This window comes from Megalops cyprinoides, chromosome 18 (assembly GCF_013368585.1).
Source record: "Megalops cyprinoides isolate fMegCyp1 chromosome 18, fMegCyp1.pri, whole genome shotgun sequence".
NCBI classification, from domain to species: Eukaryota; Metazoa; Chordata; class Actinopteri; order Elopiformes; family Megalopidae; genus Megalops; species Megalops cyprinoides.
In genome coordinates, this window is record NC_050600.1 from 30,742,305 (window position 1) to 30,768,542 (window position 26,238).

The window sequence follows — 26,238 nt, forward strand, 5'->3', positions numbered from 1 at the left end:
TGGACTCAGGCGCACCACCTCTTCTGCTACTACTAAAGCCTTTATTGATAAGCTCCTTGCATCATAGTCTGCACAACGAAGAATATTTAAACTTATGCTTGAACCCTAGTTCGGCTAAAATAAATCAACTCTCCGAAAATATTGAGTCCACACTATGTAATACTCTAGATGCCGTTGCACCCCTTAAAAAGCAGAAAGTACAAAACAAAAAGCTTGCACCTTGGTACAATGACCACACCTGTGCTATCAAACAAACTGTGCAGAAACTTGAAAGAAAATGGCGCTCCACCAGATTACAGCTCTTTCTCCTAGCCTGGAAAGAAAGTCTTCTAAGCTACAAGCATGCACTCACAGCTGCCAGATCTGCGTATTTTTCCACCCTAATAGAGAAAAACAAGGACAATCTCAGGTATTTGTTCAGTTCCGTCGCCAGACTAATTAACAGCCGTGCATCAGCCAACCCCTGCATTCCAGAAATTCACAGTAGCAATGACTTCATGAATTTTTTTTGCCAGCAAAATCATAAAGATACGCGACACAATTCAAAAACTCTCCTCTAATTCTGCCTCCAGCCTGGCCTGTCCAGCCTCAGATGACATAGAGATGTCCACTAGGCCAGCCACATGCCTAGACTCTTTCACACCCATTGAATTTAGCGCCTTCTCCTTCCTTCACCTAAAAATCCCACCTGCCTATTAGATCACATTCCAACAAGATTCTTAAAACCACTGTTACCTAAAATTGGCACACTGTTATTAAATCTTATCAATGCCTCCCTTACGTCCGGACATGTACCTCAGTCCTTCAAATTAGCAGTCATCAAACCTATTCTGAAGAAGCCCACTCCAGGCCCGAATGACCTGTTGAACTACAGGCCCATCTCAAATCTCCCATTTCTTTCGAAAATCTTAGAAAAAGTTGTAACAAAGCAACTTTGCTCCTTTTTACAATCCAATGATATTATGGAAGTCTTTCAGTCTGGGTATAGACCGCATCACAGCACAGAAACCATGCTTAAAAGTGCTTAATGACCTACTTCTCTCCTCTGACAATGGCTGTATCTCCCTACTTGTGCTCCTAGACCTAATTGCAGCCTTCGATACTATCGATCATCTTATTCTATTAGACCGACTTGAAAACCTGATTGGCATAAGTGGAAAGGCTCTATCCTGGTTCAGGTCTTATCTGTCAGAGCGGCATTACTTTGTCTTCATTAACAGTCTTCCACACGCTCCAGAGTAAGACATGGAATACCACAAAGATCCGTACTTGGACCTTTGCTCTTTTCATTATACATGGTGCCTTTTGGAAATATCATTCATAAACATGGCATTAATTTCCACTGTTATGCAGATGATACCCAATTATACATATTGGCCAAACCTGATGTCTCCTTGGAAATATCAAACACGGAGGCCTGCCTAAAAGACATAAAGATGTGGATGGCCCATAATTTCCTCCTTCTAAATCCGGACAAAACAGAAATATTGGTTATTAGCCCTATCAGGAGCAAACTCACCAATATTACGTTAAATCTTGATGGTGTCTCAAGTGCAACCACCAAAGACCTTGGTGTCACAATTGATCCTGAGCTCTCTTTTGAAACACATATAAAAACACATCCAGGACTGCTTTCTTTCATTTGAGGAATATAGCCAAAATCAGGAAAATTTTATCAATGCATGACACTGAAAAGCTAACTAACCTTCAGTTGTTTCAAAATGCAGCTGCTCGTATTCTAACCAGAACAAAGCGCTTTGAGCACAACACCCCAGTATTAGCCTCTCTCCTCTGGCTACTTATCAAATACCGCATTGACTTCAAAATACTTCTCCTTACATTTAAAGCTTTAAATTGACTTGCCCCTCCCTATTAAGGACCTTCTTCACCCATATTCTCCAAAACGAACTCTACGTTCCTAAAGCGCGGGACTTCTCATTGTTCCAAGAGTGGGTAAAAGTACTATAGGCAGTAGAGCCTTTTCGTATCGAACCCCTCTTTTGTGGAACAATTTACCCACTGAAGTTCAGGGAGCAGACTCTCTCCAACCTTTAAGTCTAGGCTAAAAACTTACCTTTATTTCAAATCTTTTAGCTGAGGGACACGGCACGGTGCTAGCATTGATTGTAGAGTCTCTGGTGGTCGAAGTGGTCATTGTTGTCACTACATCATGGCCTGGTTACTCTGTGTTCAGGTGATCCGGCTGTGGTCTGGAATTGACTGCCTTAGGGTCGCCCTCATGATTGTGCTGGACCCTTGCCTCTCATCCCCTAGGTATGCTGCCATAGTGCTTATCTACCAGGATTTTTCCTTATTACACACATGCATCTCTCTTCCCCCCTCTGCTCCCCCCTTGCCTTTATGTTTTTAATTCCTGCATTAACATCCACTACTCACTGTTTTCTATTTGTTTCCTGTCCCTCCTCCGGGCTCCTGCCTGGAGCTGTAGCTCAAGCACCACATCCCGATTTCCAGTTCAGCTACCTCGCTGCCCTGCCTATCAAGCCAGCTGTGTGCTAAGAACCGGACACTCTAGGATTACATTTTATAATTACTCCGTTGTTAATTACTATCAAAGTGTCTATCAAACTCAAATGTCTAAAAGTACATTATACAACTTCAAGTATTCCCTGTAATTCTATCAGCCCAGTGCCGGCTAGAAGCAGATGGGCTCCCCCTCTGAGCCGAGTTCTGCTCAAGGTTTCTTCCTATTAATTAGGGAGTTTTTCCTTGCCACTGTTACCTTAGGCTTGCTCACAGGGGGTCTCAGGCCTGGGAGCAATGTAAAGCTGTTTTGTGACAACTTGTGTTGTAAAAAGTGCTATACAAATAAAATTGAATTGAATAGATAAATGGCTGGTGCTTTTAATTTGGCATTTTATGTGTTTTAAATTTCCTTTATGTGTCATTATATCACAATATTGCATTCTTCTCTGTGGATGAATTTGTGGATCATTTCCCCCTTAAGATTTGTAGCTCCCTCCAATCCCCACAGACCTCATTTCTCACCTCTTCCTCTTTTTCCTCCCTCCCACTCGCCATCCCTCCCGTTTCAATTCTCTTCTCTCTCGGATGGTGATGTCCCTCACCTCCTTATATCACAGTGACCTATGCTTTGGATCGCATTCCTGCACCTCTCCTGCAGATTAGGGGTGTGCAAAAATATCGTTTTTTCGATTAATCGTTTTTTAAAATTCGTCTGATTCAATATCGATCTGTAAAATTTATGGATCGATCTTTTAGGCTAATATGCATTTTTTTCGGTTTTCTAGGTTCATTTCCGAAATGGTTAAACATAGCCAGAGAATTAAATAGATGATAATTAAATAGAGATATAAATTAAAAAATGATGCGTGGAGAAGGGTGTCCAAATTGTGGAGATGCCTGGTATACATATTCATATATATCTGCACTGCAGTCACAGCTTTTTAGCTTTCACTTTAATACAGTACAACTACTACCTAGCTAGCTAGCTAAACTGAACAGCAGCACTTGCTCACGATTGCAATGTTATTTAGCACAACTCAGGAGAAACGTGGTTGTTCATGTTCGTTTGCTAGCTAGCTAGTTGTTTTCATATTAGGCTAGCAAGAAAACGTTCACAATTGCAAAGTTGCTACTGGCGGTCAGCTACATTTTGTCAGTCATTGTAGCTACCTTACAAACCAGCTTTCCCTGTGCTAACTAATGTAAATACATTGCTGCTTCGTGTCATTAATAAGCAGGCAATGATACACGTTGTTTTTGTTTTTAAGGAACTATACCCATGTGTTGCTCAAATAGAAGATAATAAAAATAAACCTAAAAATAAAAGATTTTGGTATAAAGCAATGCGTCGCTTAACGTCCACGATACGTTCTGTGAAATAGGACGTTATGTGATTTGGACATTGTGTGAACACCATACTATACATAGCAAACCTATACAGAATAGGCACGAGATTGGATGCTGCTGCTTACGAGTCGAAGCATACAATGTTATACGGTAAACGTTTTAATGTTAAGTATGCAAGTTCACATTAAAACAACGATAGAAAGTACCACAGTACTAGCCTACAGTACATTCATAAACCATTAGCATAGGCATTTATTATAACTATCAAGACATATTTACATTTACATTTATTCATTTGGCAGACGCTTTTATCCAAAGCAACGTACATAGGTTACAGTTCTTTACAATGTTATCCATTTATACAGCTGGATATTTACTGAGGCAATTGTGGGTTAAGTACCTTGCCCAAGGGTACAGCAGCAGTGTACCAGCGAGGATTGAACCGGCAACCTTTCGGTTACGAGTCCTGCTCCTTAACCACTATGCTACACTGTCCCGTACAGGACATATAGAATAGAATAGAATAGAATAGAATAGAATAGAATAGAAAAGAAAGCCTTTATTGTCATTATACAAAGTACAATGAGATTTAAAGCTTCTCTATACAGTGCACACATAACTTAAACATAGGGAAATATACAATAAGACTAAGTAGAATATAAAACTATAGTAGAATATAAAAGTATAAAATATAAAACTACAAACAACTGTACATAAACTCTGCAAGGTTGTGCTAAAGTGACTGAGTGGCTAGATATGCAGCTGGAAGGAGACAACTAAAACAGATTGTGCAAAAGGGCAGTTAACAGGTAGTTATGGTATAATAGTGCAAATCTGCTATGATAAGTCAGTGCAAGTTCTTAGCAGCTTTGTGGTGGTGATGACATTGCCAGTGGTGAGCGGGCATGTCAGTTTCTTAGTGCAAACTTGAGTTGAGTATGGAGACAGCTCTTGGGAAGAAACTGTCTCTGAGTCTGTTTGTTTTGGCTGATATGGCTCTGTAGCGTCTGCCCGATGGCAGCAGGTTGAAGAGGTGGAAGCCGGGATGTGTATAGTCTTTTATGATGCTTCTGGCCCTGCCTAGGCATCGGGAGTTGTAGATGGTGGTTAAGGTAGGTAGAGGGCAGCCAATAATCTTTTGTGCGGTGTTGGCTACCCTCTGCAGTCTGTGCCTGTCAGCTCCTGTGCAGCTTGAGTGCCACACTGACACAGCGTAGGTCAGCAGGCTCTCAATGGCTGATCGGTAGAAGGACCGATCATTCTATGGTATACTATGTACTGTACCATTATACGCCTGGCAGCGCATTCGCTTTATTTCCATGAGACATGAGATACACGTGTTGTGTGCGTGAAGCGTTGCCTTCACTACGTCCGGTTACGTCCGCTACTTCCTGTTCTGGATCGGGATTTAAAACTTTATTATAACCTTATGGGACTACGGACGTATATGCGAACGGACGTTGTCCTGATGGACGTTAAGTGGCGCATGACTGTACAAGCCTTTGGCCTTTTCTTTAGTGATTTTCACAATTTGTTTCCAGTGACTCTGCATTTGTAAATTTGTGTTTCCTGTAGAGCTTTTTAAACATTTCTCCAAATATGGAAAGAATTAGAATCGAATCGAATCGGATTGAATCGAATCATTACCTTGTGAATCGGAATCGAATCGAATTGGGGCATCTGTGCCAATACCCAGCCTTACTGCAGATCATCACTCTCAGTCTTCTTCCATTCATCACAAGTCTTATAAATCAGTCACTCTCCATGGACAGTGTGCCAGAAGGCTTCAGGAAGGCATGAGTCACACCTCTGCTGACTCTGAACCCATCTGCTGTCTACAACTATCCACCAGTCTCTCTCTTTCCCTTTCTGTCTAAAATGCCAGCTATCCTCCTTTCTCTCCTGGAACAATCTTCTTGATCCTTTTCAGTCTGGCTTCAGGGCTGGTAATTCCACAGAGGCAGCCCTATTTTCCATTACTGAGGCTCTTCAAAGAGCCAGAGCTTCCTCCCACTCATCGGTTTTGATTCTTCTAGACCTTTCTGCAGCCTTTGACACAGTGGACCATGCTGTACTGCTATCTACCCTGGCTATGTTGGAGATTACTGACACCACTCTCCTTTGGGTTAAATCCTATTTCTCTGGATGCTCCTTCAGGGTGTCCTGGAATGGTAGGTTGTCCTGACCCCACAGCCTGTCTACGGGTGTCCCTCAAGGCTTTGTACTCGGCCCCTTCCTCTTCTCCCTTTACATGCAATCTCTCAGCTCTTTCATTTCCTCCCATGGTTTTTCATATCATTTGTATGCCAACAACGTGCAACTCTTCCTGTTGTTTCCCCCATCGGACAAACAGGTTTCTGCATGCATCTCAGCTTGCTTGAAGGACATTTCACAGTGGATGGTGGACCACGCCTGAAGCTGAGTCTGGCTAAAACTGAGATGCTTTTCATCCCATCCAAGTCCTCCCCATTTTAAGAGCTCTCCCTCAGCCTAGACTCTAGAAGCCTTACAACCAATAGCACTGTCAACAGTCTTGGTGTAATGCTTGATAGCAAACTGGGGTTCTCCTCTCAGGTGACAACAATGAGAAGTAGAGGAAGAATCTGCAAGGCCAACATCTGAAGGATCTGCCCATATCTCACTACGTATTCAACATCTAGTCCAGTCCCTGGGCCTTTCATGCCTGGACTACTGCAACACCCACTTTGCTTGCCTTCTTGCATGTGCAATCAAACCTCTACAACTAAAACAAAATACAGCTGCATGCCTTGTCTGTAATCTCCCTAAACGTAGTCAAGTTACTCCCCTCCTCCCCACTGGCTTCCTGTTATCATTCACATCAAGTTCAAAACCTTAGTGCTCCCGTACAGGACAGTGAATGGCACAGCCCCCTTATACCTATGACCCCTCTTCAAATCCTATGTTCCCTCAAGATCAATGTGCTCTGCATCCACAGGGCAACTGACTATCCCCACCCGACAGGGTCGCTCTTCTGGGACATGATCCCTGTCTGTACTGGTCTCTCAGTGGTGGAATGAACGGGGTTAGGACAGCGGAATCACTGGCCATCTTCTGACACAGACTGAAGATCCACCTCTTCACATTGCATCTTGATTCCACTTCTATCCCCACCCCCTAACACCTGCTACTTATTGCATTGGATGTCAATTTTATGTGTAGTACTATGATGTATTATGAATTTGTGATCTAGGGACTGTTGTATCTGCTTTTGTCAGAGTGCACAAATTAACTTGTGGTAGGGCTTGAAGAGTGTTATGCTCATACTCACTGTTCTGGGAGTGTTGTTAGCCTGGTGTGGCACTGTTGGTCATTTAAATTGAATGGATACACTTGTGTTCTATTGTGATGGAAGTCGCTCTGGATAAGAGCATGTGCTAAATGCATGTAATGTAATGAAATATATCTTCCAAGTAACATTTTGCAGGCAAGCATGTGTCTTTTCCCAGCAAGGCCTTCTTCCTTGCCATTTTCTTGTGCAATAGGCTCTTTTTGTGTAATAACTTGGAGATTGTTGGCACATGGACATCATTTTCAGTTGCAGCCACAGACTTCTGTAGCTCAGTCAGAGTGACAGTTGGCATCACAGTAGCCTCTCTGTCAAGTGTGACTAAATTTAGGGGGGCAGCCTGCCCTAGGCAGTGTGGCTGGAGTTCCATATTTCTTCCACTTCTGTATGATGGACTGCACTAAGCTCCGAGGTATGTTCAGTGCCTTTGAAATGTTCTTGTATCCTTCCCCAGATTTGTGCTTCTCCACAATTATATCCCTCACTTGTTTTGAATGCTCTTTTCTCTTCATTTTGGTTTGTTCATTGGAAAATCCAACCGTACTGTTTGACCTTATAGAGAGGGAAGGTATTTATGCTGAAGTAGTAATTCACAACAGGTGATCCACTAATTTCCTACGCAGTTGACCATCAACAAATTGATGGGTTTATAAGACAATATCTTGCACCTGAGCAAGTTTAGCCTTATAATTTTTTAATGGTTTTTGATGCTTCTTTTGATTTACCATGATGTACAATACTGTGTAGACCAGCTGAAAAAAATTACTTTAATATATTTTAAATTTGGAATCTGAGACAATTTGTGAAAACAGTATTGGGGGCTGAATACTTTTTCAAGGCACTGTACATATATGTATACAAGTTTATTCTGTTTTCAGGTGATAATTGTACCTAAATTACATTATGTATTCAGTTTGGTGTAACTTGGAATTTAACGTATTCACCTTGTTAAATATTACAGTAGCATAATAAGCTCTGTTGAAATTTTCATTATTGTTTTTAATTCAGGGCCAAGTGAAGATATTCCTCTTAAATCAAAACAATCAGTGAGATTCTAATGGAGCCAGTGTTGAAGGAAATTATATAAGGCACATACACTCACACACACAGACAACATGTGGTCCTTCCTACCTGGATCGGGACCTGGGATTGGTGCTGCTGACCTCTTCCTCCTCCCTTTCGACTCCTTCTGAGCCAACCTTCATGCCTGACCCCGCCCTTGTGTCTGGTCCCGTCTTTGTGTCCAACCACGCCCTCTCACCCCGCCTCAGGTGACCGCAGGACTCCAGGTCCCTGCCCTGTGGGCTGCGGTCTGCAGGTGAGCATTGCCCCAGGGTCAGGCACTTCTCGCAGTTGGGGGCAGGGCCTTCCCCTGCCCAGGGTGAATGGGCAGGGCTGCCTTCCTTCCCTGACAGGTCATTCCCAGGCACCAGGCAGTCGGTGGCACAGGTGACGGGGTGGGGCGAGGTGGGTGCAGGATCAGCAGGGTCGTCGCAGCTGCCACAGCAGACACAGGAGTGGAGCAGGCGGTGTGGTGCCACCAGTCCACCCAACTTGGCGGGGCAGGGCTCGACGTCGTGGGGTGGGGCAGCAGGCGCTGCTGGGGAGCGCGGGTTGAAGATGACAGTGGCTGACAGCTTCATGCCGCCAGTGCGGTGGGCAATCAGCTCTGCTGTCTCCACCCGACCCGCACCTGCGTCCCAGGCACTTAACTGTGCAGAGGACTCTGAGGGGCCTGGTGCCGGGGCCTTGGTCTCAGTACAGTGGTAGTTCTTGCTGCGCTGAAGGGCCGCCTCCACTACACAGCACCGCCCCCAGCCATTGTGGACCGGAGCGGGGTGGGGCGCCTCCGACTCCAGGCTAAATTGGAGGGGTGCCATAGGGGCTCGCTGTGGCTGCTGGGACTCCCCCTGGAGCTCCCCAGCTGGGTCCACATCCTCCATGAAGAAGACCCGCTCCTCCTCCCTGTCCTCATCCTCCTGTGGTGGTGGCCGGCGGGGGGAGGCATCGGTGCTGGAGTGGGCAGGTGACAGCAGGCTGGACATGTGGTCGCCGGCGCGGTGCACCAGCAGACTAAGCTGCTGCAGCTCCTCCTCGTCATACTGCATGGAGCAGGCCAGCTCCACCTCCGCATCTTCCCCCAGTACTGCACTCAACCACTCCTCCCTGCCCTGCTCCCGGTGGGCGGGGCTGCCAGTCGGCTCCTCCTCCCGCTCCTGGTACTGGGGGAGATTGGTGATAGACGGACTGAGCAGTGGGGCCGAGGGGATGACAGGGGCTGCCTCCTCCTCCTCATCCTGGGAGACACACAGGCTACGCTCCAGTGTTTGGAGCTCCTCCTCCGTCAGTGTCTGCAGCAGGTCCCTGTGGCAGGACGGACACTGCCTTTTACTGAACAATCACCTCCACCCTCATATCACACTGCATACCAAGCCACACTCAGGGCAAACATCATCACTCTGTGAGCCCTTGTATATTTCCTAGTATATACAGTTTTCCCATGTTTATGCTAGTACGTTCTATAATTACTAATGGTACACTAGCCTCGTCACACTGCGACAACCTCTGCCCTTGTCGAGGAGTACTAACATGAGAGAAACCTCTTGATCCTCTGACTCACTGACTTCCAGCAAACAGATGAATTCTGCATAAAGAGTCACACAGTGTACCAAAGTGAGGGGGGTGTCAATCAGAACCTCTGACAGAAGTGTGCTGACAAAAACACCCCCACGTCATAATGGGTTTGCTGAGCACCCCTCTTTACACAACTTCACTTTCTTCTTTTACATGTAACCCACTTATCCAGCTAGATGCTAATCTCACAGTCAAACAGTACCAGGCCAAGACCGTCAAAGAACCGCTCTCATGGCTGCACTCTGTGGAGCAGCCACCCGCAGTACCTGATCTTCTTCAGCAGGGTCCGAAATGGCCGGAATAGCTCAGACATGTCCTCTGGCTTGCGGTCCAGGTTGATAGGCCCTTCTGAGTACACCACCAGACCACTGTCAGAAAGGGTGGAACGTTACTGTCTGATTTTAGCCTGTTCCAGGCTGCTGTCTATTACCTCTCCATTCTGTTCATTGCTCTAATAGCTATGAGATTTTCTGGGAAAGCCTGAAGCAAAGACTTTGAAATGCCAAACTTTTATTGATTTGAAGGAATAGCATCATAGGCCAGCACAGAGAGATGTGCTTCTTTAAAACAGGCACACCAGTCACCTTTGGCAGTCACTTTACCCCCTCTGAAAAGAAATAAACATCAATACCAACAAAATATGAAATCAAAAATATATGTGAATTCCTTAATACATACAGCAAACTTAAAAATGCATAAACTACTGCAACTACTGCAGTTCATATGCAATTTTATAATTTGATTTTATATGTATAATTTCTAACAAACACTTGTATATATCAACATATCTACTGAATGTATCTTTGAATTTCAGATTTAAATGTGTTAAACTATCATCCAGAAGCAGTGAGTAATTCTTCTCCTTCTGTGGTCAGCAAATAAGCAATTCTTACCAAACGATGGCCAGTCTAGGGATTGTGAACATCAGAGCTGGCTCATAATCGTCAATCATGTCTTGTGTGAGGTAGCCCAGCTTCAGTGCCCTAGGAAAGCAGAGCAGAGCATGCGGTCTCTAAGCCCTGCCAGTGCTACCGGCAGATGTGGGGAGGCCTGCTATAGGGGCGGCAGGGACTGATCCCACCCACCATTACCAAAACCAGCTGTACGCACAGACCTAGAACATTTCCATGTCCATCAACTGTCACTCAGCAACTTCCCATAGTTCTCCTGGTTGTCGCTGATGTTTGTGTTGCTGTAGTTGCTGTGATTGGTGTAAACATTTACATGGATCTGACCGATGTTACTGTATTTACTGTGGTAGCTGTAAATATTCACATGGATGCAATTGCTGTTGCCGTGGCTGCTGTTATTGGTGTAAACACTCCTGTGGATGTGGCTGTTGATGCTGTAGATTCTGTGCTTGGTGTTAACATTCATGTGGATCTCATCGGTGTTGCCTTAGTTGCTGTTGTTGGTATACACACTCCTCTGGATGTGACTGGTGTTGCCATAGCAAGACCCCCCTCACCTCTCCACTGTCTCACAAAAGAGAACGATCACCTCCTGCTGCACGTAATACTCCCTGGGGGACTTCACTGGCACCATGGCTGACACATAGCTGCGAAAGAGAGAAAAAGGGAGAGGGAGAGAGAGGGGAAGGTCAGAAATACTGGCACCATGGCGACATGTACTTTAGCTGTGAGAGAGAGGGAGAGGGAGAGGGAGAGGGAGAGGGAGGTCAGCAACACTGCCCACTGTGTTTCACTGCAACACATTATGCCATGGAGAAATCTATCAAATGAACAGATGATGAATGCATATCCTCTAATGCTCATGATGTGGGCAAAGATCACAATGAGGTCAATATGAGGACAGATATGAGGATAAGTGGTGTATGAGCGAACAACGAGCTGAAAGGGAGACACAGGATGAGCTAAAGCAGGGGATTCCAGACTCTGGGCATCCACTGCCCAGAACATCATGAACTCCCCTCTACCTACTACTGAACGACAGCTGAAACAAGCCAGCCCTCATCCAATCACTGGCTCCAATTTTGTCAACAAGATTTGAGGCGAGGAAAACACAAGACACCAGTGGATCCTGCAATGGACACCACTGTGCTATTCTGTGCTAATTCATCAGGTCCATCTGGTAATTAAGCGACTGTTTCTCTAAAGAATTTTCAATACCGAATTAACTGAGGTGGATGATCATGTAATGTCACACAACCAATATTAGGTCCAAGCTTTCTGACAAGGTCCCATGCAGTTTCATTAAGCAGTACTCTGCCACTACTCTGCCACTCTGCCACTGATGCAGTTTCACATAGCGTGGTCTTATTTAGGGACACAGCTGTCCCAAAGCCATGTTCCCCACTGCCACCCCTGCCCACCCTCCTACCTGAGCTCAAACTCAGCGAAGAGGCTGTCGAAGTGGCGCAGGGCCTGGCACATGCGGTCGCTGTAGACGTTGAGGTCGCGGAGTGCCTGGTCGCGGGTGACACTGCGCACCTCCTCCAGGCTGCGGGTCAGGTCCTTGGCCAGTGGCCGCATTGCCACACTCTCCACCTCCCGGTTCATGATGATGGAGCCAGCGGCCAGGCACTGTCAGAAAGAGAAAGATAGATGGAGGAATGGTCATGCTGGTCATGCTGAAGTGGTTACACCAAGGTTACACCAAGCACACGTCTGCAACCTGCCTTACCACATCACTGAGGACAGATGAAGCCTTTTCCCCACTGAAGTATAAACATCAGGCAAAAATAAATGTAATTGAGAGTTTGTGTAACTGTATGTCATATTGACTAAAGAACATGCTATATGTTATTTTGACTAAAGAGGGTGTTACACTTTATATACAGTGGTGTGAAAAAAGTATTTTCTCCCTTCCTGAGTTCCTCTTTTATTGCATGTTTGTCTCACTGAATGGATTGGTATCAACAAATAAAATTTGCTATTAAACAAGGGAAACCTGAGAAAACACAAAACATATTTCATTCACTTAATACAAAAAGTCACCAATTGCCCACATTGCCCCTGTGAAGAAATAATTGCCCCCTTAGTTTTGAAACAAAGAAATAAACAACATTTTACTTGATAATTAGATTCAGGTGACTGAACACAGCCAGACCTGATTGCAACCAGCCCTGTTGAATTTAAATGGTATTTTTTTGGCAATGGCATATGGTTTAAATGGGGTGGCAGTGTAGCACAGTGTTTAAGGAACAGGACTCATGACTGAAAGGTTGCTACTTTGTTTCCTCACGGGGGCATTGCTGCTGTATCTTTGGGCAAGAAACTCAACCCACGATTGGGTTTGCCAAAAATGTAATGTACATATTGAAGCTTACCATTAGAGAGAAGTAGTCACCACAAAGCTTATACAGGCACACAATGCCATGGTCAAAGGAAATTCCAGAACAGCTAAGAAAAAAAGTTGTTGAGATATCAGTCTAGAAAGGGTTACAGAACCATTTCTAAGGTTCTTGGACTCCACCGAACCACAGAACAAGCCATTATCTCCAAATGAGGAAGACTTGGAGTAGTGGTGAATATTCCCTGGAGTGGCCGACCTGCTAAAATTTCTCCAAGTGCACAGCAGCACCTCATCCAGGAAGTCTCAAAATATCCCAGAAAAACTTCCAAAAAACTGCAGGCCTCTCTAACATCAACTAAGGTCAGTGTTCATGACTCAACAATAAGAGAGAGACTGTGCAAAAATGGGCTGACAGAGTAGCAAGGCAGAAACCACTGCTCACCAAGAAAACCATCAAAGCTCATCTCACATTTGCTAATAAGCACCCGGATGATTCCAAGGAATTCTGGATATTCTAATATTCTATGGACAGATGAGTCAAAAGTGAACCTTCTGGAGAGTGCAAGTCTTCCAATATCTGGTGTAAAGCGAATATAGCATTCTAGTGTGAGAACATCATATCTACAGTGAAACATGGTGGTGGTAGTGTGATGGTATAGGGATGTTTTGCTACATCAGGATCTGAATGACTTACTATCATTGAAGGAAGCATGACTTCTGTACCAGACAATTCTGAAGGAGAATGTCTGACCATCTATATGTGAGCTGAAGATAAAGTGTGATTGGGTGATGCAGCAGGATAATGATCCAGAACACAGAAGCAAGTCCTCATCTGAATGGCTGAAAAGAAGCAAAATTAAAGTTCTGGAGTGGCCTACTCAAAGTCCTGACATGAATCCAACAGAGACAGTTCATGCTTGAAGACCTACCAATCTGTCCTAGTTAAAGCAGTTCTGCAAAGAAGAGTGGGCCAGGACTTCTCCACAGAGATGCGTGAGGCTCATGTCAAATTATAGGAAGCGTTTAATTCCAATAATTTTCCACATTTTCATCGTCATTGCGATATGAACACGCATGATAAACACATTGCAAAAGACTGACTGGAACGCAATGAATAAGAAAAATCATTTTATTTACATGCGCCATGCATTCACAGTCAGCATGCGAACATTTGACCTATCACAGGGCCTCCCAATTTTGCACCGTTTGTTTTGGTCCGCCATGAGCTATGCACGTTCTTCTGGATAAGATGACTCGCCCCTTAAAACTGATGTTCCACCAATGAGCAGAAAGAGGCAGCCGCGTAGCAAGTGCTGGTTGAATAGGAAAGAAAATGCACTAAAGAGTGGTGGAGGGGCAAGATGGCACCCAGTGAAGTTGCATAGATTCGTGGCTGAGTCAGAGTTTTCAGTTTCATCCCTCACTATCTTCTTTTTGAACAACATTTAAGTCAATCTTTGTATCTCCCTGATTAATTTCATCAAGAAAGTGCTTTGCCGACACTGCAATTTTCACGGAAGTCTGTTGAGTTCAGCAGCCAGCTAGTTGCAACTTTGTAGTGCTAGCTTACCACCTAGGCTAACATTCCTCAAAGCTGTACTGTCGTCACCATGTTTTCGTCTGAGCATGGTGTTAAGCGTTAAGACAAAGAGAAAATGTTCTCCACCAAGAATAAGATGAGACTTTCACCCAAAGGTACGAAGGCAACTGCTGTAATCACGGGTGATCAGGCTTGTTCTACAATTGCCGCCTGTGCTGCCTCCGAGCATGATTATGTTTGCTCCAACAATCGCAGCCAGAGTCCAGAGTTGGCACCCCTGCCAGAGTCTGACCCCAATACCCCTGCCAGACCAGAAGGAAAGAGGCTCAATGAGACATAACACTTACTGATTTGCAAAACAACATTGCTGCCATAATCAACAAGCGTGCCGATAATTTGGAGAGCATGATCAACCACATCAAACCAACACTGTCAGCATCGACGCTTTGAAAAAATCCATTGACTTTGTGTTTCTGGAGATTGAAACCCTGAAAACTGGCATGAGGTTGGTAAAGACCTCATGTGAGAATAACGTCCAGAGGCTGTCGGAGGTGGAAATGAAAATCAACGAGACAGAGAGGTACCAGCGAAGATGGAACCTAAGAATTCACGGTATCCCCGAAGACAAACAAGTAAACATCAAAGACAAAGTTGCCAACATTTGCTGCGCTGTAGTCAGGGAGACTCAGGCAAAGATCAGAGAAAATATTGACATCCTTCATCATCTGGGTCGCTATAATGACCAGCAGAAGAGACCGAGGACGACCATTATCCACTTTTCCAACAGATCAAGGTGGGACCTGGTGTGGAGAAAGGCAAAGGGCTGTAGCTTCCTCACAGAGAACAACCTGAGTTTTACGGAAGATCTCACTGCTGCTGACAAGGCTCCGCGGGAGAAGCTTTAGCCATTGATAGATGGTGCCAAAAACAAGGAAAGCACATATCACTGGGATTCGCGTGATAATAGAGGGGAAGGAGATATGTCCATCACTGTCTCCACTAGAAGCACAACCGTCACCTGCTCAGATGGACACTTCAAGACCTCCCTGATGGATGAATATAGCTACTCTTCACCATTTGCACACACACTGTTCATAGGTACAGTCTCATTTTAAGTACTAGTGCCTAGGAGTTTATGATTATATTGTTCCTGGTTAGGTTAGACTTAGCTTTTGATAAGGGATGGAAATTGTTTACTTTGCTTACAACTCTTCTTGTTCTTTGTAAACCTTTGTTTATATTTGCAAAACAGCAGACCTCTGACTTTTATTTTGTTTCAAGAGTCACATTCAATGGTAAATGATGCTTCTTTTTGGAAAGCTCAGTGGGGAAATGACATATGATTCTTGCATGGTTCAGAAAGATCTGCAGGGGTTGCTATCCTAAAGAATAACTTTAATGGGATTATCTTGCACTCAGAAAGTGACCCTAATGGCCGTTAAAGGTTATTAATTCTGTTGATAACATCATTTTCCTTCTTGCCAATCTATATGGATATAACACTAAACCTGAAAACGACTTCTTGTTCGATGACTTAGAATCCCGTTTCTTACACTGGTTATCAAAATACCTGAATTTACTGATTTTGTTAGGTGGTGACTTCAATGTTTTTTTAGAGAGTTCTTTAGATAGGTGGCCTCCAGGTGCTAAAAATTCTTCACCTTCCAATCTGATGATATTTATGCAAAAAATCCATTTAGTAGATATATCGAGAGAAAATAACCCTAATGTTAAACTTTATACATGAAGTAATAAAGCTTGCACTTCTATGTCACGCATAGATTATTGGTTAGTTTCTGATCATTTAGATAGGAACATACTACTATTAATATAATATAATAACAACTCCACTAACAGACCATAGAGCTGTATCGCTCCAAGTCTCTTTTAGGTCTGACACTATTCATACATTTAGAGGCTCCTATTGGAAACTTAATAATTCTGTTTTAAAACATGATGTAGTGATCAAGAAGATCCAAACTTTGATAAAATGTTTCTGGAACAAGGTTTGGGAGCTTTATAAATTTGAGGTGACAAAATTCTTAAGAGAGTATGGGTCCTTTTTGTCTAAATCTAGAAAAATTGAAGAAACAAAGGTAATTACTAGAATAACTGCTCTCACTCAAATTATGCCTGAAAATTTATCAGAAAACAACAGGCAGGATATAATTTTACAGCAAAATAAATTAAATGAAATATACAGAGCAAAAGCAAAGGGAGCCTTTCCGAGGTCAAGGAGTAAATGGCTGGAGGAAGGGGAGCAAAACACAATAAAACCAATTCTATCCAAAAACACAGTATCGATGGTCCTCATAAGATAGCTAATTACTGTTCCACATTTTATAGAAAGTTGTATGAGTCTCAGTATAATGAGGTAGCAGCTAACATTTTTTTAGGATATCTCACTAAAACTAAGTCAATTATGAGTGACCAAAAAGACTTCAAACTCTCCCTCCCACTTTATCTCAAGGACTTTTAACCCTAATCCCAAAACCTAGGAAAGATCTGCTTTGCATTGACAACTGGTGGCCAATTTGCCTTCTTAATAATGATTATAAAATCCTAGCTCAGATTTTTGCCAAAAGAATAAAAGCTGTTTTGGACCAAATTATCAATGAAACCCAAACTGCTTTCATGAGGCATAGACATATATCTAATAACATCAGGCTTGTACTAGACCTTATTGACTATGCTGATCTTGGCAGTGATGATAGTTATATTTTGTTTTTAGATTTCTGCAAGGCATTTGACACAGTTGAACACAACTTTATATTTCAGGCCTTGGAGAAATTTGGCTTTGGTCCTTACTTTTGTGCAGCTATTAAAACCATGTATAAGAACGCAATTTGTTCAGTTAAACTGTATGCAGGCACCTCTCCTAGATTTGACTTAAATCGCAGAGTCAGACAGGGCCGTCCTGTCTCACCATACTTGTTCCTGATTTGTGCTCAGTTGCTTTCTGATTTCATTAAGCTCAGCCCCTTGAAAGGTATCACAATAGCTGAAAATGAGATCATCATTAGTCAGCTGGCTGGCGATACTACTTTATTTTTAAAGGATGCTTCACAGGTTTCAGTCGCCATTGATACAATTAAGACATTCTCTAATGCCTCTGTTTAAATATCAGTAAGTGTGAGCTGCTCACCCAAATTACTTTATGGCTTCAAAGAGATTTAACCCTTAGAGGAAGAATTTTGCTAACCAAAGCAGAGGGCATATCCCAACTTACCTACGCAGCCTTATCTCTAGATGTGAACAGACAGACCTCTATGTTTAAGCTATGTCAATCAGCTCTTGAAGTGTAGCATTAGCATGTTCTCCTGCCTGAAAATTTCCCTGGACTGGTGTTTAAATGCCCATATAAATAAGCAGAGGGCTTATTAGCACATTTTGTGTAATAAAAATGTAGTGGCCGCCCTGCTATTGTAGAGCGAGGAGCAGATCTTCATTCAGACGAAAAAAAAAAAAACACAGTGTGTGTTCGATATTACCATTAATCTTCCCTAACACCCAGGAGCCAGCCTCATTGTCACCATAACGATAACAGGAAGGCAAGCTGAAGCTGCCTCGACAGCAAGTGCACCAGGCTGCTTGACAAATCGGGCCAAACTGTTTCTCAAGTTGTGGTCCAACCACAGCCTGATTTATGGGGCAGTCAGGCTCTGCTCCACCAAGGAGAGGAACAACAGAAACAGGTCACAGAGAATACAATCTCTGAATACATACCTGGTTTACACAATATGAGAGTTTTATGGAATATTTTTTTTATTAATTCCAGAAATTGATTCCAGGAAATGACACAATTCCATAAATAACGTGGTATTTTTTCGTGTGCAGTCCTTTTCCCCCGCTACTGAGGTGAGGAATTTTACCAATATATAATTCAAATATATCTATACTATATACACTGATGAGCCAAAACGACCATTATGACCACCTGCCTAATATGCTGTTGGTCCTCTGTGTACTGCCAAAACAGCGCCGACCCGCCGAGGCATGGACCCTACAAGACCCCTGAAGGTGTCCTGTGATATCTGGCACCAAAACATTAGCAGCATATCCTTCAAGTCCTGTAAGTTGCGAGGTGGAGTCACCGTGGATCAGACTTGTTGGTGCAGCACATCCCACAGATGCTCAATCGAATTGAGATCTGGAGAATTTGGAGGCCAGGGCAACACCTTGAACACTTCATCATGTTCCTCAAACCATTCCCAAACAATGTGTGCAGTGTGGCGGGGCGCATTATCCTGCTGAAAGAGGCCACTGCCATCAGGGAATACCATTGCCATGAAGGAGTGTACCTGGTCTGCAATGATGTTAAGATCGGTGGCATGTGTCAAACTGACATCCACATGAATGGCTGGACCCAGGGTTTCCCAGCAGAACATTGCCCAGAGCATCACACTCCCTCCACCAGCTTGTTGTCTTCCCACAGTGCATCCTGGTGCCATCAGTTCCCCAGGTAAATGGTGCAGATGTACATGGCCATCCACGTTATCTAAAAGAAAACGGGACTCATCAGACCAGGCAACCTTCTTCCACTGCTCCAAGGTCCAGTTCCAACACTCACGTGCCCATTGTAGGCGCTTTCGACAGTGGACAGGGGTCATCACGGGCACTCTGACTGGTCTGCGACTACGAAGCCCCATATGCAGCAGGGTGCGATGCACTGTGTGTTGTGACACATTCCTCCCGTAACCATCATTAAAATTTTCTGTGATTTGTGCCACATTAGACCTTCTGTCGGTTTGGACCAGATGGGATAGCCTTCGTTGCCCTCGCGCATCGATGAGCCTTGGGCGCCCAAACACCCTGTCGCCGATTTGTGGTTTGTCCCTCCTCAGACCACTGTCAGTAGGTACTCACCACTGCTGACCAGGAGCACCCCACAAGCCTTGCCATTTCAGAAATCCTCTGACCCAGTCGTCTGGCAATAACAATTTGGCTCTTGTCAAAGTCGCTCAGGCCTTTACTCCTGCCCATTTCTCCTGCATCCAGCACGTTGACCACGAGAACTGATTGTTCCCTTACGATCTAATCTACCCACACCTTGACATGTGCCCTTGTTTGGAGATGATCAACGTTATTCGGTTCACCTGTGAGTGGTCATAATGTTTTGGCTCATCAGTGTATACACACACACACACACATACACTGTAAGTCCTGTCTCAGTCATAAACAAATACTGAAAAAAACTGTAAAACTACATGTATTGTGTAATGTCTATTATCACACAAGCCTAAAAGTGCCAATAATTGCTGTGTGTGTGGTGTGTGTGTGTGTGTGTTTCTGTGTTTGTCTGTGTGTGCATGTGTATGTGTTTGTGGGTCTGTGTATATATGTGTGGGTGTGTCTTTGTGTGTTTTTTCACATGTTGTGCAAAGTACCTCAGCCCCGAACCACAGCTGTCCTGCCAGGTTATCGTGCCTGACCTCCTCAGGGAACTTCACACAGAAGTCTCTGTTGGCTCGGTCCTCAGGGATACATTCATCCATTATCTGATTAATAATGCTCAGCACATTGTCCTGCAGATCAGACAGGGACAGGGACAAAAAGAAAGAGAGAGAGTCAGACAATTTTACTCTATTGGTCAAATTCTAGCCCAGAAAACACATTGTTCTCAAATGAATTTCAGTAGATAGAAGGTCCATGAAACATAATTCAGCTTATTCCACTGAACTCATACTTCCCACATATCTCATCCAAGATCAGCACATAAGAGTACTCAGCACTCAGTACTCAGTACTCCTGCACAACTGAAAATTAGTCTCTGCTTTTGTTCTGACAGGAGTTCTACAACTCATACAACATTCAAATGAGTGCCAAAGCCAATATGTGAGGCACCATATCATTAAAATCGCCAATGATTCAGTGATCGTGTCTCTTCTCAGCAGTAATGACCCTGATCATGGCCCTGTAGTGGCAGACTTCACAGATTGGCGCAAGTCATCCTTCTTAGACATTAATGTGTCTAAAACTAAGGAGATGACAATAAATTTTAGGAAAAATTCAGTAGTGATCAATGAACAGGCTGTAGAGTTTGTGCAGCATTACAAATATCTTGGTACTGTAATTGATGACAAACTGACCTTTGAGCTTCAGGTGGATGCTGTGTGTAGGAAAGCCCATCAGCGTATGTATTTTTATCGCAAGCTTTATCTTGACAATACTTTTATGAAAATGTTTTATTCCTGTTTTATTGAATCTGTTTTTACATTCTCCTTTGTCAGCTGGTACGGGTCACTTAATCTAAAAAATAGAGAGAAAAACAGATTGCAGGGTATCATCAAAGTGTGCAGCAAAATTGCAGGTACGACCCTGAATGAGTTAACTGATCTGTACAAGGTCAGGACTTTGAAGAAGGCCCAATCAATTCTGGCTGACCCTAGCCACCCCTTGCTCAAGGAGTTCTGCTTGCTTCCATCTGGCCGAAGATACAAACTGCCAATATGCAGAACAAACAGATTTAAGAATTAATTTGTCCCAGCCGCCATTGGCTTTATAAATAACTTAATGTGATTTTTCATGTTGTAGTCACCGTCCTTACCCAGTGGGATTTTAATGGTTTTTTTAATGTTTTTATTTTGTGTTTATTGTTTATTTATTTATTATTGTTCGTCTGATGTTGTCTGATACTGCTGGCTGCACAACAAATTGCCCCTCGGGGATAATAAAGAATTTTGAATCTTAAATCTTGAACATTCTGTCACAGGTTTTATGTTGAGGATGAAGGCATTTTTTGTCCTACTGAAAAGTTGAATCCCTCCTCATTTTTGTTGTGGAGAAAAAAACAACTTCTTACTTTCTGCCCAAATCCTGTTAAAAATACTCTGAATTGTTCACACAAAGGTATGAGTTTAGCCCACGCATAAACAAAGAGAAAAGAGCTTGCACCTGACAAAAGGGGTTTTTATCCAGCACATCAGGGCTTAGACACTCACTAAGGCAGTGGATGGGGATCAGCAGAAATACATATTATAACACTGAAAGCTTTGCTTTCTATTTCAAAATCAATCCTGATTCACTGATCTTTACAGCATGTGGATGGGCTAATGGGGTGGTCTTGGTGAGCACCATGCCAGCTCAAACAATCTTTTGTGAAAGGCTCTGAGCAGAGGGAACAAAGCTGGTTATAAAATCTGTCTACCGAGCAGGAAGCCATCCAGAGGAGCAGAGGAATTAAGTGACCCTTACTGCTGCCAGTCGCTCATATGACACTGCAGTGATAGGTGAACTGAAGGGAGCTCTGCCACCTTCCCACGATGACATCACTCATGCACACGCGCGCACACACACACGCACGCACAACTTCCGCATCTCAGCTTCATTCATCTACAGAAATAAATGCAGTTTGTCAAGCAGAAGACATGCATGGACAGAGGAAGTCAAGACATTGCATGTCGCCAGCCTCTTTTAGGAAGCTCCCCACAGCAGCCCCAAGAGGCACTCTTGTAAGGCTGAAGGGAGGCTCTGCCTGTCCTCCGGCTGCTCTATTACTGCACTGCGTCTGGCATGCTGCCAACCCCTACCCCTCCCAACTCCCATTTCCCATCCACAGATTCCTAGAGCTTGCTCTAAGCCACTAAGAAAGGGCCCTCTGCTTGCACCTGTAGGCCAACATATTGGTACAGTGCTGAACTGTGGCATACCTGGAGGTGCTGGACAGATGGAGGGTATCATGATGAAACAGGGAACATCCCTTTTTGTTTTGGTGTCATTCTTTGGTTAATCTCACCCAGATTCTTACACGCTTAATATCCTTTAGCCAACAGCACCTCTCAACAAACACAAAGCATCATGGGATATCAGCAGACTTGAACTGATATTCTTTTTTTCCAGGGTGCTGAGAGATTTTCCTCTCCAAATTCCGAGTAACAGAGTGTAGATCAATCCAGTTATATTACCATTCACTTATGCTGTAAATATTCTTGCAGTAATTAGTCCTAACTGAAGAGCAAACAAAACTAATGTGCGCGCGCGTACACACACACACACACACGGAAACACACACACACACACACACACACACACACACAGCTGAGCTCAAGTTTTGGGAGTTTTTGTGTACACTGAACAGGAGGAAACCTCTGAAACAGAAAGCGCATGGGAGAGAGGGAGAGGGAAAGACAGAGAGAGGGAGAAAGAGTGAATGAAAAAGTCTTTGAGTTTTTGTCATCCTGTAATTTTTCGGGTGTTCATTACCTTAATGACTCCAGCATGACCCCTGAAAAGCACTGCATCTGTGTCGCTGTCTTTCCATCTCTATCTCTCTCTCTCTCTGTTCTTTTCTCTCCCTCTTCCTCTCCCTCCACGAAACTATGAATTCAATTCAACTTTTCTATACTAGCATATGTATGTATGTGTATATATATATATATGTATATATATATATATACATGCACACACACATAAACATGCATATACACAAAACACAAAACACCACTAGTGGGGCTTCCCTGCCCCTAGCAGGACTCACAGTTTTTCACTATTTGACACCGAATTTAAATTATTCATAATTTTGGAGAGGTTTTTTAAATATAAACTTATTTTATTGTATTTTTCACGATATAGAAGGAAGTGCATCTACCTCCCGTCTCACAGTGATGACATATCTGCTCCTATTTTGGTAATCTCAACTTTTCGTGTCTTCCTTTTACCTTGTTCATTTGCTAAGGTGTGACCTGGGTGGGTATGACCAATCATACAGCTGTAGTGATTTGTGTGGGATTGTCCAATTGCATGGCTGTACTGAATTGCTTTCTTGCGGCCCAGGCAGCATCAATGTCCTGCTGCCCATTCGTTATGGCTTGGAGCAGGAAGCCAAGCAAACAGAGACAAGACACTCTGATAGACAGATGGACTCTGAGGACTTCAACAGTGCTACAGCCAGCCACAGACCCCATGTGGTTCCTCCCAGAGGAATGCATATAAAAAGGCTATCAACTCCTCCACCTCCATCCCTCATTCTCCTCTCTATAGCCATTCACTTACATTACTGCACTGGGGTCTGATGGTTTACAGCATGGCATTCATGGGATATTGAGTCTGAATAGCAGAATAAAGCTCACACTGTTGGCACAAATCAGGACTGCTAGGGTGACTTATGATAGTAATGCTTGAGAAATAACACTAGCAGCAAACTAAAATCTATCAAGGGCACAAGAAAATAAAAAACAAGTAACCTCTCTCCATCAGTTTTTATAATAATAATATCTTAAGGGTGAGGTAGCAGGTGAGGTATAATATATTTTTAACATCTAGTGTTAAAAATGCCTGACTTCCCTCTGCAAATCTCACCTGGTCAGCTGGGGTCACTGCAGCAAAGAGTTAAAGCCTTGGTGGCATATTTTATACTTTCATTTAAAAGGCGCATGCACCAACAGAAGGTACGCCTAAGAAGACCTTCAAAAATAATGACATATAAGCTAGATAGTGAGGAGTGGAAATACAGTATATCAATGATTCGGTACAAACAAGGAGTGAAAGAGGAGTTTACAGGAGAGCCCAAAATTACCCAAAACAGACCCCTTGGGGCCAGGAGCCATCTTGCTTAGTGCAAGGTTTCACCTCAAGTACAGCAAGACCCTTTGAAAGGGGCTGTTCCAAATGTATTGACTACTGGCTACCAACCACAGCCCTGTAAACCAGAGATGTGTATGGTTTGACAAAATGTTTTTGACTGATGATTCAAATTCATGCTGCTCTTTTATCACACCAGCTGATACAGGAGTGATACGGTATTAAAATGGTGATAAGCAAATAAAGTCACTAGGGGTGCAACGGATCACAAAACTCACGGTTCAGAACGGATCACAGTTTTTGATTCACGGATTGGATCAGTTTTTGCATCAGAAAAAAAGGGGGGGGGGGGACAAATATAACTTTGTTTACCATTTATTACTTAAAAAACTTAAAGAACACTTAAAGCAAGAAATTTTACCCATGATCTTGAATGAAAACAACATTCAAGATGTCCAATGTTTAAATAAAATCTTAAAATAAAATATTCAATACTCAATTGTTAAATTAAAGTGCAATATGAGCGCTTGTTCTGCTGTTCTTCGGCTGTGTCCGAAATTGCTCCATATTCACTATATAGTGCATATATATTAGGGATGTGCATCTCCAACGCTGAGGCCGATGCGATACACATCTCCATGCATTGCCAATGATCCGATACATTAAAGATACATATGAAGCAACTCCTAATGTGATACGATGATTCACCCCTATTGCGATGCAGTGTGATTCGACACAATTTGATTCAACACAATGCAATTAAACGCAATACGATGTGATGCAAAAGAATATGATGCTATGCAATTCAGTATGGTACAGATAGTTTGATTTTATTTCTTTGGTTCTTCTTAAGCAGACAGAAAATCAGAAATTAACTTAAAAAGTGCCATTTTTACTTAACATAGGCCTATTTGTTTCTCTACTATTGCAGCTCAGTAAGCATCTCATTTATTGTCCGTCTCTCTTGAAAAATCTGAAGTGTCACCAAAGATTTGATTTATAGCAATTCGGTGAAACGTGTAGCTCTTCCTCGGCCATGACAATCTGTGACTCGCCCAGACATTCATCCAACTCGCGCGAGACTCAAGAGACTTGACGAGAATTGGCCACTGACAGCAGTGGAGATTAGAAAGCGCGCTTGAGAAACAGATTAGAGACGAGGAATCAAGCTGGCCTGTGTAGGCTATTTGGCATGCTAAATTTGGAGAGTGCAGTTCTGTCCTGTTATGTTTTGCACAGGTGAACTAGCGCTGGCGCTATCCTGAAAGACAGGTCATGTACCGCTATAAATGCGGACTTTATGACAGCACACGGGATCTTGAATGGATGGCGTGGCAGCAGCTACAGTGGCCACAGCTCCCAGCAACGTTGACCTATAACGAAGAGCCCAAGTAGCATGTGCTTCTCAAAGTCAAGGAAGGATCCGTAGTGGCTGCATTTCAAGGATGCTACGTCATCGAATCCCGCCGAAGGACTGTTCCGATGTCAAGGATCCTTCGAATTCTACCAAGGACTGAGTTCTTCGTTCAGACAATTTTCAAGGATGCATCACATGTATCCTCAGCGTCCTTAAAGCACCCACAATCTTTTGCGCACGTACAAGAGTCCTGTGTGTCCACTGTAAGCCCCAGTGTTTGGAGCCAGGGCATATGACAGAGCCCGGAGGGATTCATAGCTTTAAGTCTCCCCTTCTGGAGACAATAACTAAAAGCACTTGAGATAAACCGAAACAATGTGATGCGTTTTGCAAACTGAAATCTGACAAGTATTCACACAGTGGCCTTGTGCTGAAGACACATGCAAGTAGCCTAGATGCATGAATGCTGTATAAAGACAAACATGCTCAGCTTAACAGATGAGCTCACTCAAGGTGCATTCATTGAGTTCCCCAATCACTGCAGTTGAAAGAGCTTTCTATGTAATCAATGAGATGTGACAGAGTGCTGTCACAGTAAACATGTCATGACTGCGGCGTCTTAGCCGGTTGTTTTCTTTTCCCGGTCCATGTGCTTTTGTTTTTCCTTGTGTTCTAGCCCTGCCCCGCTCTCCGCCCTGTCTCTGCCCACCTGATTGTCTCTACCTGCCTGCCTGCACACCTGCATCCCATCTTGTCATCTGCCTTGCCCTATATATTCCCCGTTTGTTTCTT

The 26,238-nt window shown here is 43.5% G+C and overlaps 1 protein-coding gene across 3 annotated transcripts in view; it reads right to left on the reverse strand.

Moving 5' to 3' along the window:
- The window catches only part of zfyve28 (zinc finger, FYVE domain containing 28), a 128,154-nt gene that overhangs the window by 25,211 nt on the left and 76,705 nt on the right, over positions 1-26,238 (reverse strand). For 2 of the 3 annotated variants that reach the window (XR_005005641.1, XM_036550812.1), the window contains exons 3-8: positions 19,958-20,095; positions 12,116-12,318; positions 11,244-11,333; positions 10,669-10,758; positions 10,042-10,143; positions 8,273-9,505 (exon numbers count right to left, since the gene is read on the reverse strand). Coding sequence is in view for 2 of the 3 variants with exons in the window: in XM_036550812.1 (XP_036406705.1) it covers positions 8,273-9,505; positions 10,042-10,143; positions 10,669-10,758; positions 11,244-11,333; positions 12,116-12,318; positions 19,958-20,095 (1,856 nt within the window). In the remaining variant the exon portion in view is untranslated. Of the gene's footprint in view, positions 1-8,272; positions 9,506-10,041; positions 10,144-10,668; positions 10,759-11,243; positions 11,334-12,115; positions 12,319-19,957; positions 20,096-20,659; positions 20,729-26,238 lie in introns of those variants that run through there. The other variant, XM_036550813.1, reaches the window with a different exon arrangement.